Here is a 17,198-nt window from a genome sequence, read left to right on the forward strand (position 1 = left end):
ACTTTCAGCAGGATAATGCGCCATGTCATAAAGCTGGAATCATCTCAGACTGGTTTCTTGAACATGACAATGAGTTCACTGTACTCAAATGGCCTCCACAGTCACCAGATCTCAATCCAATAGAGCATCTTTGGGATGTGGTGGAACGGGAGATTCGCATCATGGATGTGCAGCCGACAAATCTGCGGCAACTGTGTGATGCCATCATGTCAATATGGACCAAAATCTCTGAGGAAGCTTCCAGCACCTTGTTGTATCTATGCCACCAAGAATTGAGGCAGTTGTGAAGGCAAAAGGGGGTCCAACCCGTTACTAGCATGGTGTACCTAATAAAGTGGCCGGTGAGTGTATATATATGAATAAAAATTTAAGCTTGAGAGTTCACACCTATTGACTGAATTGCCAGACAAAATATCGCAAGATCTGGAGAAAGGGAAGACGTATCAGGAAACTGTAAAACAATGAGTTATCAGGGCACGCTTGCTATGTAATGATATTAACATCTCCCATAGTTTGGGGGGGGGGGGGGGGGGTGTTGCCTACAGGTCCTCTGCTAAGGCTCATGGATCCACCTATACAGCACTGCCACCATTTCTACCAAGAATGCCTCTATAACGGTAGGCGCACACTGCAGGTCTGCTGCAGATTTCCCTGTTAAAGCTCTTTGGGAAAATCTGCAGCATGTGAACATACCCCAGTACAGTATGGCATCACTCTGGGTATATAGAGACACACAGAGGCCATGGTGAGGGGCCCATTACCTCTACCCTAATCCATAATATAGTAGTGCTTGCCAGTAAACCCAGGGGGCACCTTCTACCAGTGCTGGCAGTGCTTGCTAGTCAGTACCACACGTCCCATTGTTAGGAATAGGATGAAGAGAAGTGTAAGAGATGGTGTTACATGAGTCAGGCTGTAATCCCTGTGAGTCACCTAGTGATACGTGTACATTATGTAGAAGGAGTCCGGCAGACACCTAGCTGGTGTGCTGTCCTTCCTCTCAGGTGTTGTAAAGATGGAGGCCAAGCTGTGGGCCGCTGCTGTCCCCAGCTCCCCCTCTCCTCCTATTAATGACAGCCTCCCCTCCCCTGCAGCACACACACACACACAATATGCATCCTGATCTGCTTGCTTCTGCCATTGACGTCATTCGGGCGTCACATGACCCGGCCGCAGCCAATCCGCGCAGAGAAGCTGCTGCAATCTTTTAGCGATTGCTATTCTGTAGCGCACACACACATATCCCCACACGGAACACATAGCGCTCCATGGTGCGGGCGGGCACACGGCCGCCCCTCACTGCCCGGACCCGGGGGCTCGCGGCTTCCCTCCTCCTCCTCCTCCCACAAGACATGGATCTAATCAGATAGAAGACTGGAAATGCCCGGGATCCTGTGAGATCGGGAAGCCGATACTTGGTTGCAGATTGATCTCCCCTGTATTTCCTCCCCGCTTGGATTGTGGAGGGGGGGCGGCGTATATAAGGAATAGCGCTCCTCACCGCAGCCTTCACTAGTTGCTATGGATTTTACTAACAGCTCATGTGGGGAGAGTGAGCACAGACAGATCGAGGAGAACAAGCCACTGCTGGGGGAGATGTCTGCCCCAGAGCCGGGGGGCAAGATGGGGGCTGTGCCCTGCAGGAGAGCCATGGTGCACTTCAATGGGATGAGGTACAAACTGCTGCAAGAAGGAGACATCCAGGTGTGTGTGATCAGGCACCCCAGGACCTTCCTCAGCAAGATCCTCACCTCCAAATTCCTGAGGAGATGGGAGCCCCACCACCTGACCCTGGCAGACAACAGCCTGACCTCTGCTACAGTAAGTACCCTGGCTGGCCCCATATGTCATACACTGGAGCCATGGCATATGGGCTGAATTAGTATAAGGCAAGCAGGGCAGTGCTGGGTGTAGTAGTGCCCCTTCTGTCTCAGCATTGAGAGAATAGGAGGGTCTGTACTGCTGCAGAACCTCTCCAGATGCTGCTGACAGTCAATATTCTATTGATCAATCAATAGGTGGGTTCCTAAGATGTTCTGCGTCAGTCACCGAATGAAATCTATATCCTGTACATTGGCGGCTACAGGAAAGGGGATAGAAACCCAGGTTTGTTTGGCTGCGTTTCATACATTGCTGGAGGCCTTAGAGGGTCATAATATATTGAGTGCTTCATTCTGTATGGGCCTCTTCCTTTTTTTTTGGTCAGGACGTGAATTTTTTTCCTATGTTGCATATATTTTGTAGATTGACGTTTTTTTCTTTATCCTATCCAAATGTCGGTTTTGTCACCCAGCAATTCCGTCATCTCCTGATGCTCCCAAAGATTCCCCACGCAGCACGTATGTGTTGCACGGATTGTTCACTGCAGCACATTACAGGAGCACAGTATAATGTATCCACAAAGGATTCTGGGTAATTTTACATTATAACCATGGTGGACGTTGTATGACGGTTACATGTACCAGATAAATTACAATGTAATTGTTCTGAAGAGTCGCACTGCTCTGGTCTAGTGGATTAGTAAATACAGTTTATTATATATAAAAATATAATAATCTCCCATGTTATATATGAAGATATAAATGTTTACATCTCTAATGATGTGAGGTACAGAAATAAATATATATCTATATATATATATAGAATATAGTACTTGGCTATGCCAATTTTTCTTATAACCAATAATGAATCTATTATTCTTTCCTTGGGGCACAGTTGTATCTATACACTAAAACATTCCCTATGCGAAACAATGAACTATATAATACTGCATATGACTCCGTACATACGTAATCCCCGTAAACGCATGCCCTGACCTTAGGACAGTCTAAATCTTAGCACACTTTCCTAAACATATGTCCAGAATTTATGACAGCATAAATCTTGGCTGACTTTTGGTTCGTTTATTGATATGAAGTAAGCAGTAAATGTTAACAAATGAATATAGGAAGAAGGATGGCCTTTATTTTATTATTTATTTACTTTTTTTACTGTCATTTGTGATAATCCTCTTAGGGCCCTCATGGTGTCCACCTGCATAAAATAGAGACATTTTGTTTTGACAGTTCCGCTAATGTTGAAAAAGAAAACTACAATAGTAAGTAGTAACCAGCAGGACATATCGGCTTAGTTTGCAGTTTGCACCACATCTGTGGTTGACATTTGGCCTTTATGCCAACCTGCCTGTAGATGTCTGGATTCAGCCGCTCCAATATCCACAAAGTATCAACCGTGCCTCTGCATGCCAGAAAAAAAATCAGAATATATGCTTTCTTATATATCCTTTAGGTTTACGCCTAAATATTATTTTTTTTTTAGGATACTGACCAGAGTAGGTTCCTAAACCTATTTTCTATGGCAAAGTTACAAAATACAGAAAAGTAACACTAATAATATTCAAAATTAAGTTGTGTGATTTATAAGCAATAATGGTTATGTTTGTGTCATTTTATTCAGTCTATTCATCTGATTTTATTGCATATAACAAACATTATGAGAAGACAAGACAGGTGATGCTCTGGGCAATGTTCTGATGGGAAACCTTGGATCCTAGTATTCATGAAGATGTTAGGCCTCCTTCACGCAAAAAAAATGTGGATTTGTAGTCTGTGTTTTTCTTTTGTGGTCTGCAAAAAAAAAATATATATATATCCCTACTGAATCCCTATTTGCAGAACCAAAAAAGGGCAACTTAGAATGATGTCACAAGCCAACCATGGAACACCCAGTGGTTACCAGGGAAACTATCTGCAAATACGGACAGCATACGGATGGAACTGTATTTTTAAAGGACTCATTGACTTCTGTGGGGGAATCAATCCCGCAAATATTAACCGTATAAGTGCATTTCCTATTTTATGCCGACAGGACATTCTGAAAAAAAAAATGGAACCTGAAAAAAACATGTGCATTGCCCCAAAGAAATCAATAGGTTTTATACTGTTTGTATTTATGGAACGCTAACTGATAAAAATATATGGTTGTGTGATGGAGGCCTTAGGGTGGGTTCACACAGTGTTTGGGCAATATGTCAGAGCATCGGCAAACTGGTATGCCAATCTATACCATAGTATACTTCCAGTGGGTCTATTGAGTTTAATGGACTGTCCATAGTCTTAGTGACTACATTTGGTCTAAGTTAACGAAATGGACCAGGCATAGCCACTTGTGGTATATTCATTCCCTTAAACTGAGTGTACAGCACAGTATTCATCAGTATCCCAGCGTATATATCAGTGTACTCTTTGAAAGCAGTGTGCACTCGGCCTTACTAGGACATTTACCACCTACCTAAACATTGCTGTGCCTCCTAATGGTAGCAATATTCTCTAATGGCAATGGATACTTTCAGCCTGGTCATACTGCACACATTGTGCAGGAATGATTTGAGGACCATGACAGGGAGTTCCCGCTGTTGTCCTGGCCTTCAGATTCCCCTGATTCAGTGTGATCAAGCATACCTGATGCATGGGACCCCATCTCACAACTTAAAGTGCTTAAAGGATCTATTGTTAACTTCTTGCTGCCAAATACACCAAGAGAAGGCAGCAAAAAGGAGATGCAAACAATATTGGGTTTTGCTTGATCTTTGTATATGAAGTCATTGCATGGCATTATGAGCCCTTTTCTAGGTATTGTCCCATAGGCCAAAATAAATCACGTAAAAGAACATGTTGTAAAAGGTTTTATTGCTTGTGCCAAAAATAATAACGCATGTGTAATGTCTTCTAGAAAGTGTTGGAAAATCATATAGTCTAGATAATATTAGCTCTTAATCTTAAATGTTGTCTGGTTTTCTTTTTCCTTTTTTTAATTAATCCCCCTCCCCTTCCAGTAAGAAGGGGCAGTTGTAAAATGACTAAGTTGCCGGGGAGTAATTATTAAAAACAAACAAACATAAAAGTTAACAAATAATGGACAGCCCCTTTAATTTATGAAAGATTTTGATAAAAGACAGGCGTGTGACTCCATTATTTCCTATGTAGGCAGTTTGTCTCTTTGATGATGAACCAGGTGCAGAAAGGATTGCAGCAGGCAGACTTGAAGCACCAGTTGTATCTGGTACTACCTGATACTCAACCTTATGAATGGAAATAGAAATTGTTGCAAATTACTACTTGCACTTTTGCTATGTTGCACTGTGAAAATGATTGTGCCACAATTCTGGTGTTGATGCCACGTGACGCATTTTATTGAGAATTATTAGAATCTTTGCACTCACATGAGACATGGCTTAGAGGGAAGAGTTTGGGACTTGATGGAAAGACGCATGGTATAAGGATGCACTGTATTGAAACAAAATGAAAAATGGTCATAAATTAGTCTCCCCAGATGTGGTGTAAGGTTAGATAAAAGCCTCCAAAGGTGCACAAAATGTAACAAAACGTGAACCATTGTGATAAACTTGACACGTCCAGTCTAGTTCTAAGCTCTATAAGTTTAAGACCATAGAAATAAATCTGCCCCAATGTTTAAGAATGCTATTTAGTTACATTTACTCCTACATGACATTGTTTATGGACTTTACTGAAAGTCAAATGCATATTATATGATATGTTACAAAGAAAAGAGCCGCATAGTGAACTGTGCTATGTACTGAATTGTAGTTAGATCTGCCCAGTTACACTATATCATGTGAATTATAAGAGCTAAAATCCTGTTCTTGGGCTTCTTGAAGGCCTCGGAGCAGAAGGCCGCCTTCATAGTCCGTGCTGCGTGACATGATGACGGTTGTCAGTGTTAGCTTGATGGTTCAATGGTATGTACTGCTTGCTTGGACCATAGGTTCTGTTCTGACCCTATGTTGAATTTGTATGTTCTCTCTTCCGCCAGCAATCTAAAATGTCAAACTATATTGGTTAAATGGCTTTTCATGAAATTGGCCCAGGTAGAGAAAATGTTTTTGTTTTTTTTTGTTTTGTTTTTGTCACAGATTACCACGTCACAGTAGTCAATATGGCTGCATACTTGTTTGGGTTGTTTTCTGTTGATGTCCATGAAAGATAGCAGCTTGAAATGTCTTGTGGAGTGGTTGAACTGTCTCTTACAGCTTCAGTCTATTCTGGTTTATATTAGATTTTCTGATGTCCATTCTCTTTTTTTTTTTTTTTTATACTTATGTGCCACTTTTAGGCATCAGCTCGAGGTCAAATCTTCAAATCTTACCACCCAGTTACTACTGCCAGCCATACAATACTGCATTTGAAATATGTACAATGACTTCTTGATAAGCATTCATAGAATTAGGGGGAAAATAAAACAATATAGTGGTGATCTGTATGATTGAAATTAGACAGTGGTATATTCGTGGAGCTTATGCTGCGTTTACACAGAGCAATAATTCACCCAATCGAACGATTAACGATTTCAAAGTAACAATGTGTTTTTTATAACGATCAGCGTTTGGACAGAACGATATATCGTTCGGAAAAATCGTTATTGCGATCGTTTTTAAGATCGCTTAAGCCTTATCTTTTTTTTTATCTCTTACATAGGGTAAATAGGTGAAAGGCTGTTTACACAAAGCGATTTGCAATTTTAAAATGCTGAAAGTTTAAAATGAACGATTTCTCGATCGTCACTTGATCGTTTGCCGTGTTTACACGAGCTGACTATTGCTCAAATGCGATCGTTATAGCGAAAATTCGAACGATAATTGTTCCGTGTAAACGCAGCATAAGAGAGGTGTGTAGTAGGGCCTCACCTATGTCTTTTGGTTACCTATTACAGCGGTGTCCAACCTGCCATGTGCATCATGCCTATTCTAATCTTCTCAGTGTCAAACTATTGCCCATGAGTCCCTTTGGGGGCAAAATGTTCAACCATGTGCGCCTTAGCCCAATCTAACTAGCTTGATTCCATATATGTGAACCTTTTTGCATTTTGTTGTTTGTTGTTGAGTGCAAATCATAGTTTATGTTCCTTCGTTGTCCTGTAGGGAAAAAAAAACAAAAAGGAGAAGAAGAAATTAAAAAAAAAAAAAAAAAATTATATATATATGGGGAAATGTATCAAGAGCTGCATTCTATACGTCCCTTCAATTTCAAATTCCCCACTTGTTTGCTCCACTGGATTTATCAAGAGACACAGACCTCTTGGTAAATCCGTGGCAGCCTCAGAAATCTATGCCAGCTATGCCAAACACACCTCCCCTCACACAATTCTCCACCCCCTCCGCGCCCACATGGCGGATGGGTGCAAATGTCACGCAATTTTTGCACAAACCAGGGCGGTCTAGACCCAAACTTTGATACATGTGGCCCATTCTGTTCTTTGTTCTCTTAACAGAATGTAGTGCTGAAATTGCTATTGGTAGATTTTTCTTCAGCTATTTTATTTCTTTATTTGTTATTTACCTTTATTTAGGTTTTTTTTCTGGTTGCAACTGAACATTTATACATAATGGCTCCTTTTGTATAACTTGTTTAGGTTGCTTTCTCTTAAATTCAGAATACATATGTGGATGAGAATGGGTATAACACAAATCCCAAGCTTTTGCTTTTTCACCCACTTCTAATATCCCCAAGATGCTGCATGCCTATTCAGATCGTTCTCCAAAAACTAGGAATTGATGTCCCTGGCTCTTCCCAGCAGTAGGCCTCACAGAGATGACTCATTGATAGGTCAGGAAAATGAAAAATGGCTTAATGTCAGACAACTCCTTTAATACTCTATTCCCCCCCCCCCCATACACGCACCATTCTTTAATATTTTTTGTTCTGTATCTTCCCTTTCTAGTGTGTCTTAGTGATGATACAAAAGATTATCTGTGTGTCTTGTGAATAATTGTTAATCTCAGCTTGACAGTTCCTCAGCATACAGTGACTAGAGAAATAAGACTAAATATGGTAAACCTATTATTTATCAGCATTGATGGTTTCATGACTTGTTCCCTTGTATAAAGTCTTATTTACTCTGTTCAGAAAATCATACTCACCCGGTGCAGACTGCATCAGTGCTCCCAGCCAGCTCCTACTTCACTGTGTGACATCACTTGTGCGCCACAATGCTGGAGGGAGGTAGCGACCTCTTGTGGTGGGACATATAGTGCCGCCTTCAGCCACAAGAGTGATTGACAGTAGGCAATTGCTCCTTTCTGGGTCATTCACAATGCCACTATTAACAGTTTGCGCTCCTGATTAGGAACACATACAGTTAAAAGGCTGGCGACGCCACCCGACGTCACTGGCTCAAGTAAGAAAATAGGATCCATAGGATTCTATGGGGCATCTGTGCCGGAATTCTGGGTGAAAATAGAACAGGAACTAAAAAATCTTGACCTATTTTTTGGAAAGGACACCCCTCAGGAAAAATCCAGTACTACCCTATGGGTCAGGATATCGGTCATGACATGTGAAGGGGGCCTTATTATCTTAGGGTAGATATGTTTATCACAGGCATGTGTAAATTCTGTTATTGTAGACTTACCAACCACATCTGCTGGAAGCTTGATTCAAGCATCTACAACTCTTTATTTTCTTCTGTTGTTTCTGACCTAACTAATCTTAGACTGTGTCTCATTGTTGTCTTTTATTGTTGTTATTATTATTATTATTATTATTATTAATAATATTATTAAAAACTCTTCCCTCTTGAACCTTATTTAGCCCTTTTACTGAAAGGGTTTATATCATGCCCCTCCCTTTCGCTTCTTTCCTTCAGACCATTTTTGTAGCTCGTCTTTGGCCCCCTTCTACTTGTCAATATCTTTTTTTTCTTAGGTGAGGTCTCCAGAACTGGACACAGTATTCAAGATGTGATGTCACTAGAGTTCTTTACAGCGGGATGGCAATCTCCCTCTTCCCACTGGTTATACCTCTAGCTATACAGCCCAGCTTAAAGGGAACCTGTCACCCCCCGTGCCGGGGTGACAGGCTCCCGACCCCCCGTTAGAGACCCCTATACTTACCTCATCCCGCCGGGTCCCGCTTCTGGATTCGGTCGGGTCCCGGAGATCTCAGCCGCTGCAGCCCGGCGCGCGCGCTGACAGATGAGTCCAACGCTCATAGAGAATGACGGAGCGCTGGACTCTCCTGTCATTCTCTATGGGTGTTGGACTCATCTCTCAGCGCGCGCGCCGGGCTGCAGCGGCTGAGATCTCCGGGACCCGACCGAATCCAGAAGCGGGACCCGGCGGGATGAGGTAAGTATAGGGGTCTCTAACGGGGGTCGGGAGCCTGTCACCCCGGTACGGGGGGTGACAGGTTCCCTTTAAGATGCTCCTTTCAGTTTATGCTGTACAATACTGACCCAGCCATCCTTATAAATTCTGTTCCTGTCTACTCAAAAGACAATACATTAAAACAATGAGAATAGGTTAGGTATCAGTCCTAGATAGCTTAGGTACAACATAAGCCATGTCATAGAAATCTATTACACTGTGGAAAAATGTATAGTAAACTTGTTCATTGCTGAAAACCAGCACCATACTATCCCTTTAAAAGCAAATCCTAATGTGACTATATCCTTCCATCTTAAGTTTATATTTGGGACCTGTATTGTTTCCTTGAGCCTCCTGGTTCAGGAATAAAATGTCAAACTGCAGTGAAGATTGACTCGCAGACAATGGCCTAATAGATAGATAGATATCTTTAGTCCACATCCTATCTATCTATCTATCTATCTATCTATCTATCTATCTATCTATCTATCTATATCTATATCTATATCTCAAATGATAAAAAGCTTAGATTTCTTCACTTCATTTTAAACTATTGAGAGCGCCCAATGAGATGAAGACTTGGCTTTTGTCGCACACAGACATCTGTTGTGAAATTAATCTTTAACCAAGGTGCTATGAGCGCAGATGGCAAATACTGTGATTTATTGAAATGACAATGACAAAACTATTATTCTTACAGGTTTATGACACCAGTTTCAGCACTGGCCATTTTATCAATCTTTTGTTTTTTAAGGATAAAATCCAGAGGGAAATAGTGATTATTACTGTTAATGACAAGGGCAGCTTTCTTTTGGATCACTTAGGGCCCTATTACACAGAATAGTAATCTGCCAAATCAGGCCGATTCGGCAGATTATCGTTCCGTGTAAAAAAGACAATGATCCGCTGAAGAAACTATCATTGGTTGATTGCGTCTTTTGGTCCTGCTGGGCACGCATCACTACTAGAGAGGAGCAAACCGGGTTCGGGTTCGAGTCCATCCGAACCCGAACTTTCGGCATTTGATTAGCTGGGGCTGTTGAACTTGGATAAAGCTCTAAGAAAACATAGATACAGCCAATGACTATATCCATGATTTCCACATGGCCTTAGGGCTTTATCCAACTTCAGCAGCCACCACTAATCAAATGCCGAATGCTTGGGTTTGGATGGACTCGAGCATGCTTGAGGTTCGCTCATCTCTAATCACTACGTGTAATAGCAGTGCTCGGCTGCCAGCTGAATCTGTAAAGAAAATTATAAAGTTCAAACATTGCCTCTCCACCCTCCCCGGTTTATTCATGTCTCGTTTCCCTGCTTACTTTAGCCGCTGGTGCAACTTCAGAGCCAGTCTCTGATGTGACAAGCCGTTCAGCCAATCACTAGTTGGGACAGGACTGATCGGCCATCTTATGCGGCCCTTGGTCTATATAGTGCCCCATCAATCGTGATCGTGTTGGTTTACTGCTGTCATAAGTGTCAAGCAAGAGAAATAATCCCTGCCCCCTTGACTCCTTAGCTAGAGATCAGTTTGGCCTACAAGGCAGTGTCATGTGATCTTGGTTCTCTTTAATAGTTTATGCTTAGTTTTGCAGCCTTATGACTAGCACTGTGGTGGGCTCTTTATAGGGTACTGTTATATCCTAGTGACAACACAAATTATAATTCTTCCAAATAGTTGCATAAGTAAAACACTTTCTTTTCTTTTTTTATTGTCTGTAAAAATTGGATTTTGTTTTGTCTAGTAGATTACAGCCCCCTTTCTTGTTTTGGTCCCTATCTTGCTGTAGTGCTTGTCAATGAAGACATGTAAACTATCTACCATGTTTGTTTTTTTTTCCTCTCCTCTTGAACATTGATTACTGCAGAAATTAAATTGAGGCTGCGAGGATGAGTAGAGCGCAGCAATTGTTAGGACAACATCCAGCGTCACCATAGAGATGCAGGGCTTCTGTGTAGGCCTTTTCAGGCCTTCTTTTATATGGGAGCCAAAGACCATATTTGCATTTGTTTGTGAAGGAAAATGAAATCTTTAACTCTTTGCTACCACAAACAAGAAAACATAAAGAAAAATGCTGTAGTAACCATGGAGCCCCTGCTAATATAGCATTCACCCTTTGACACCAATGAAATTTTTACCTGGCTTAGCAGAAAAAATATGCCAGGAGACCGCTGTACACCTGTGGAAGGGGCATAGTAGGGCGCACGTGGCAGCAAGTCACAATGCACAACTCTGATCAGAACGTACAAGATACCACTCAAAACAGACTTTACAGCTTCTAAAGTCTTAAGTAATGCCCCTATTTTTTTTTCTCTCCGAGAAAGTATTGCCTAGATGTGGTGTTTTTTTTTTTTTTTTTACTGTTTAGAATCAGGTACTGAAACCATGTTCGTTTTTTGTTTTTGTTTTTTCTTTCTACTCTCTGATTATATAATTACAGACAAAGGCATAGGGAAGGGGAGGCTGAACTGTGAACATCATTTTTTGTCTTCTCTACTGGCATAACCTTTTTGCTTTAACGCTGTACACATCACTTTCCAGCATCCTCCTCCTTATCATCACAGACAGAACAATAAACACCCAATCCTCAGCTGATTAGGCCTTTAGAACAGGCATTTGAATTCATTGTCAGGCACCATTTTCCTGTGTAAACATGGGATGTGAGCCTGATAATGATAAAAGAAAGCTTAAAGCAGAGATATGTGTATATCTGTGCTGTCAGTTTAAAGATGACAAGCAGCAGTGTTTACTTACATGTCCTTCAGTCTGGCCACAAAAAGATGTGAAGATGCGGCCAGACTGGAGGACATGTGCTGGATCACAAGCAGGGCGGATGACCGCACAGATATAAACATATTTGTATATCTGGGCTGCACTAACAATACAAGTTGTGCAGCCCAGGCCCCTTGATTTGTCCTGCTGCACTGCAAACGAGTACCAATCTCACTGATCAGTGCCCATTTGCCCCCCCTGCGGCTGACATATCCACACATCTAAAAGGACCCTGCCATGCTAAGATTATCAGCTGTCGGTCGTGTATCTCTCCGTGTAATTGGAGATCAGCAGTCAATGGCTGATTAAAGTAAAGGGCTGAAGAACCATCAACAGCAATGTTTGTGCAGCCCTGGCCGCACGATTATTTAGCAATTTCTCATTGATCATTGTCCTGGTTTAGACTTCCACTGAAAGGATGCAGGCCTGTTTTTTGGCATGAACAAGTGTTAGCAGCTACAGAACCCGAGAATGACTGACAGAAAAAAAAACCCACCACATTTAGCAGATATCAGCCTTTGGTCTATGTGCTCGATTGTATAAAAATTGTCATTTATGGCTGCAAGAAATTTCTAGTGTGTGGTTATCCCTAAATTAACTCTCAACATGCAGGATGCCCATTTTTGTGTAATTAAAGGCAATCTGCTATTTATGGCCATCAGTAATTTCTGACTTCATTGGGTTTATTAAAGGTATTTTCTGGGCCCAATTTCGACCAGGTCAGGCAAGGGTTGGAAAAATGGGAAAAAGATTACACTCACGCCTTAATTCACTCCTGGTTTAGTGCCATTGTCGCTCCAGAAAGCATTGCAGAAGTGCCCTGGTGACTTGCCATGTTTTTCCGGAAATAAGACAGGTCCTTATACTATTTTTGGAGTATTGACTATACTTTAAGCCTAAAAAAACCCTGCAAAATCAAGCTGAGGGCTTATTTTTGGGTTAGGGTTTATTTTAAGAGAAACAGGGTAGCACAGAGATGTCATTATGGCACTTCCACTAGCCAGTCCAGAGCGGCAGCACTCATTCGGCAGCAAATTGAAAAGTGAGAGTAAATTTTTAAAACAAATTTCCCACTTGCCTGCTTCTGGTCAGTTTTTCCTCAAAGGGGCTAAAAACAACCCCTCCAATAAATGACCCTTTGAATAAAAGCTACTATGTGCTCAGCATGGTATCCCAGTGGCTAGCACTGCTGCTTTGATGCCTGGGGTTTGCATGTTTACCCCATGTTTGTATGGGTTTCCTCCACTCGTGTTTTGAAATGTATTGATAGTTTGGTGTGTGTTTTTCATCATTCACACGCAGCTCAGAATCTCCGTACACTTCTGTGGAATATGTTGGAGCTATATAAACAGTGTGAGTAAACAAATCTTGCCTATCTCTAGCTCTGAGAACCTCCAGAGACATTGCATTATTAGAATCAGCTGCTATTAATATAAGCGCCCATTTAGAAGATTTTGTGCACCTTTAAGTCCTGCCTACGATTTGCACTAGAAGATTTTGGCTTGTGACAAAGGATCCTGGGTAGAAATTGTGTCTGATACACTCAGGTTTGTATAACTTATTCCAGTCATAAGGGGGTTAAACCACAAAGTTATCTGTACAGACTCTCTCACATCCTGTTTTCATTGTCCCTGCAATTACAGCAAGTCTTCTGTTCTGCCCTGCAGATAACACAAAGCCTCCAGCGGCTCTGCCAGGGCCACTGTCCCAATAGTGCGCTTTAATATTTGCAAACTCCATTTGCCAGATAACTGCTCGCTTGGGGACAAAACCTGATCTACTCCCTGAGGGAGAATGGGATGTTTGTTATGTCAACACAGTTAAAACTGTAACAGCAGTTGAGCGAAATCAGTTGAGCAGCCGCAATATTCAGTGGATCCTGTTTTTTATTTTTACTTTTTTTTTTTTTTTTTAATATCAACACTTACGCACAAGCTGCATCCTTCAGCCAATCATTTCACAGCTTTTATCTGTGGTCTGATTGGTTGCCTCTGCCCTAGGGTTAAAGGGAAACTCCAGGTAGAGGGGGGGGGGGGGGGGGGGAATCAAACTTCTGCAGAAGCAAATAGCATTACTTACCTGTCTATCGCAGTTTTGAAACCACAAAAAAAAAAAAAATCCATTTGTTTTAGTTTTTTTGTTCTGTATTGTGTTTCTGTACTTTCTGGTTGAGCAGATGTACTCAGTACTACAGGTTCCAGAATGCAATGCTTTCCCTCAGCTTTCCCCACCCAAATCTGTTGCAGAACATCTAGGCTGTGTTCGCATCTTGCAGTTTCATTGTGTTACTGAATTATTTGCAGTACTTTGTTATTGCATTGTGGTCCCACCCACACAGCACACTGTATTCTCTACCTGTAACACCACACAGCATGCCTTATTCTCTACCTGTAACACCACACAGCACACTGTATTCTCTACCTGTAACACCACACAGCACGCTGTATTCTCTACCTGTAATGCCGATATTGGAATAAAGTAAAGAACTTTTTATATTTAACTTAATTTTTTTTTCTTTTCATCTCCACGCACATTTTATGATCAAGCATCTTTTATCTTTGAAGTTGAGCCCCACAATAAGGACTTTGTCCAATACTATCTCACATAGGATATACTGTTTATGCCTTGTTTTTTCTCCAAGTGGGTTTGGCAGTGCCGACTCTGATTCTCTGTGCTGTTTAGCATCATTTCATTGTGTTGCTGCATCCTTCTTGTGAAGGCGCTGCAGTACTGCAATGACACTCCAACATGTGTGAACACAGCCCTAATGTCACTGCAGAGTTTTGCACAATCTGTGAAGATGCTACACCTTCTTCTGGCCGGTCAGAGATGGTGAATGACTCAGGGTATTGGGGGATCCAGCCAAGTCTCCTGTGACATCACACCCTGCCCCCTGTCTGCATCATCAGCCTGTGCTCAGCAAACACACAGAGGCAGAGGCATGGAATTTTTCTTACACACTTGTTCTTTTCACAATTGGAATATAAGGCTGGTATTTAGATCAGTATTTTTAGCCCAAACCAGAGTGACACTGACATGGGGAATAACTATAATGGAAACATTGGTAACTTTTTTTTCTGTATTTTAGGGTACAAACCCACACACCGTATACACAGCAGATACGCAGCAAAAACGCAGCAGATTTGAAGCAGATTTGGTGGTGCAGATTTGATGCTGTGTCCAGTTATTTAGATCTAATCTGCTGCGTATTTGTTGCGTGTTTGTTGCGTATTTGCTGCGTATTTGCTGCGTATCGCAGCAGTAAATAAGCTGCGTATACGGTGTGTGGGTTTGTACCCTTAGACCCAGTCTTTGTTTTGGCTAAAATATTAAAATGAGTACCACATATTGACCAAAATGGTGTGTGTGAACCCAGCCTTTTGTTTAGGCCATTTACTATTTTTAGCATGGTGCCATGTGGCTTTGGATATAAAGTAGGTAAAGTACCCTAAGGTTTAAATGTACCCTGGTAAACACTAGAGCAGTGCTACTCAATTCCAGTCCTCGGGCCTCAACAACAGGTCATGTTTTGAGGATTTCCTTAGTATTTCACAGGTGATATAATTATACTCAGTGTATTATCACAGGTGATCTTTCTATGGAATATCCTAAAAACATGACCTGTTGGTGAGGCCTGAGGACTGTAATTGAGAAGCACTGCTCTTGTGTGTCCTATATGAGGTCAGAATTGTGCACAGGACTTAAGTTTGTATCTCTTAATAGCAAATGCCAGTATGCTTAAAATACAGACTCTTAACAGAAAGGTCACATAACTATTTCTGAATTAATAGTTTAAGATTCTACAACTGTAAAAATGTTCTTTACTTGACTGTGCTTTTTAGAGATTTCTCTGCCCAGGGCACAGTCAAAGTCTGTTCCGTATATTGACCCATCATAGTTGTCAAGGGATATCTGATCGGCAGTGATCACGCAGCCAAGGGCCACTCAGTATTCTATATATATATATATATATATATATATATATATATATATATATATATATATATATATATATATATATATATATATATATATAGTGTGTGTAGCCATTATTTTCTTTTAAAATTGATAGGAGCCATACCACTAGCCGATCCCATTGTTCATCCTCAACGACATCTACCCATGTGACCAAGTGTAAGTTAAGGTTGGAACCTCGATATCCATCAAGAAATACAATACTTTTTTTTTTTTTTTTTTTTAACCAAATTTGTTTTAGGACTATGAGCTGTACTAAGGGTGAAAATTAGAGCACTGTTAGTTGTTTGTTCATCAGTCATTTATGTTTCCTTTTTTCAGTATTCATTTGTGTGCTTATGAGATTTGCTGGGGTACAGGAAAGAAAGAGTATGTGAACAGTGGGGGAATAAGTAAAAACTTCGACCACACCACTGTCTGACTTTCCCACATCACCCAGTCACAGCGCTTGGAAAGATATAAAAGGGAAGTATTATCATCATTAATATTTTTTATAATTTACTAGCTTCTTAGTCTCCCTATGATCCTGTGCAGAGCATATCCTACAGTAGTTTACCTTCTGTGGATAGGACCATGTAAAAGTGAACAACCCAAATGCTTCTTGCATGTAAAGGGGACCTAGCAATAAAATGACATTTTTGATGGAAAAACAAAAAGTCTAAGGGTGCCTTCACATACACTGGATCTGCAGCGGATTTTACGCTGCGGATTCCCAGCGAAATCCAGTGCAAATCCAGTGTCAGTGCATCCCTATGAGAATACATACTTGCAGCAGGATTGGCAGCTTGCAGCGTGTATGTAAGTTAACCCCCCCCCTGCGGAGGGAGCATACATTCCCTCCTTTCCTCTCCGGCTTGCTTCAGGGGTTCTCGGCAGGACATCCCACTCAGCCAATCAGTGGCTACGGTGGGGCAGCGCACTGATTGGCTGAGTGGGACCAGCAGACACCGGGAACCCCCGAAGCAAGCCGCAGCAGGGAGGAGGTGATGTATGCTCCAGCTGCAGGGGGGTTACATACACGCTGCAAGATGCCAGTCCCACTGCGAGTATGTATTCTCATAGGGATGCACTGACACTGGATCCACATCGGATTTCTGAAATCTGATGTGGATCTGGTGTGTGTGAAGGCAACTTAAAATGTGTAAGTTAATACAGAAACTTTCTTTTCCTACGTGGATATCCAGGGAAGTGACTACGGGGGGCACAGTGGTAGTATTTGCACAAAGGCCTAAGGAAAATTTACTTTTTTTTGGGAGGGGTTTCAGAAGATAAGATTAAAATATTAACCTG

The 17,198-nt window shown here is 41.6% G+C and overlaps 1 protein-coding gene across 4 annotated transcripts in view; it reads left to right on the forward strand.

The window, feature by feature from the left end:
• The first annotated feature begins 1,145 nt into the window (after positions 1–1,145).
• The window catches only part of CMIP (c-Maf inducing protein), a 137,001-nt gene continuing 120,948 nt past the window's right edge, over positions 1,146–17,198 (forward strand). The window contains exon 1 of one of the 4 annotated variants that reach the window (XM_069966008.1): positions 1,146–1,821. In XM_069966008.1, the coding sequence (XP_069822109.1) occupies positions 1,522–1,821 (300 nt within the window). In that variant the 5' untranslated portion in view covers positions 1,146–1,521. The remainder of the gene's footprint in view (positions 1,822–17,198) is intronic. The other 3 variants (XM_069966009.1, XM_069966010.1, XM_069966011.1) reach the window with 3 other exon arrangements.

This window comes from Dendropsophus ebraccatus, chromosome 4 (genome assembly GCF_027789765.1).
Source record: "Dendropsophus ebraccatus isolate aDenEbr1 chromosome 4, aDenEbr1.pat, whole genome shotgun sequence".
NCBI classification, from domain to species: Eukaryota; Metazoa; Chordata; class Amphibia; order Anura; family Hylidae; genus Dendropsophus; species Dendropsophus ebraccatus.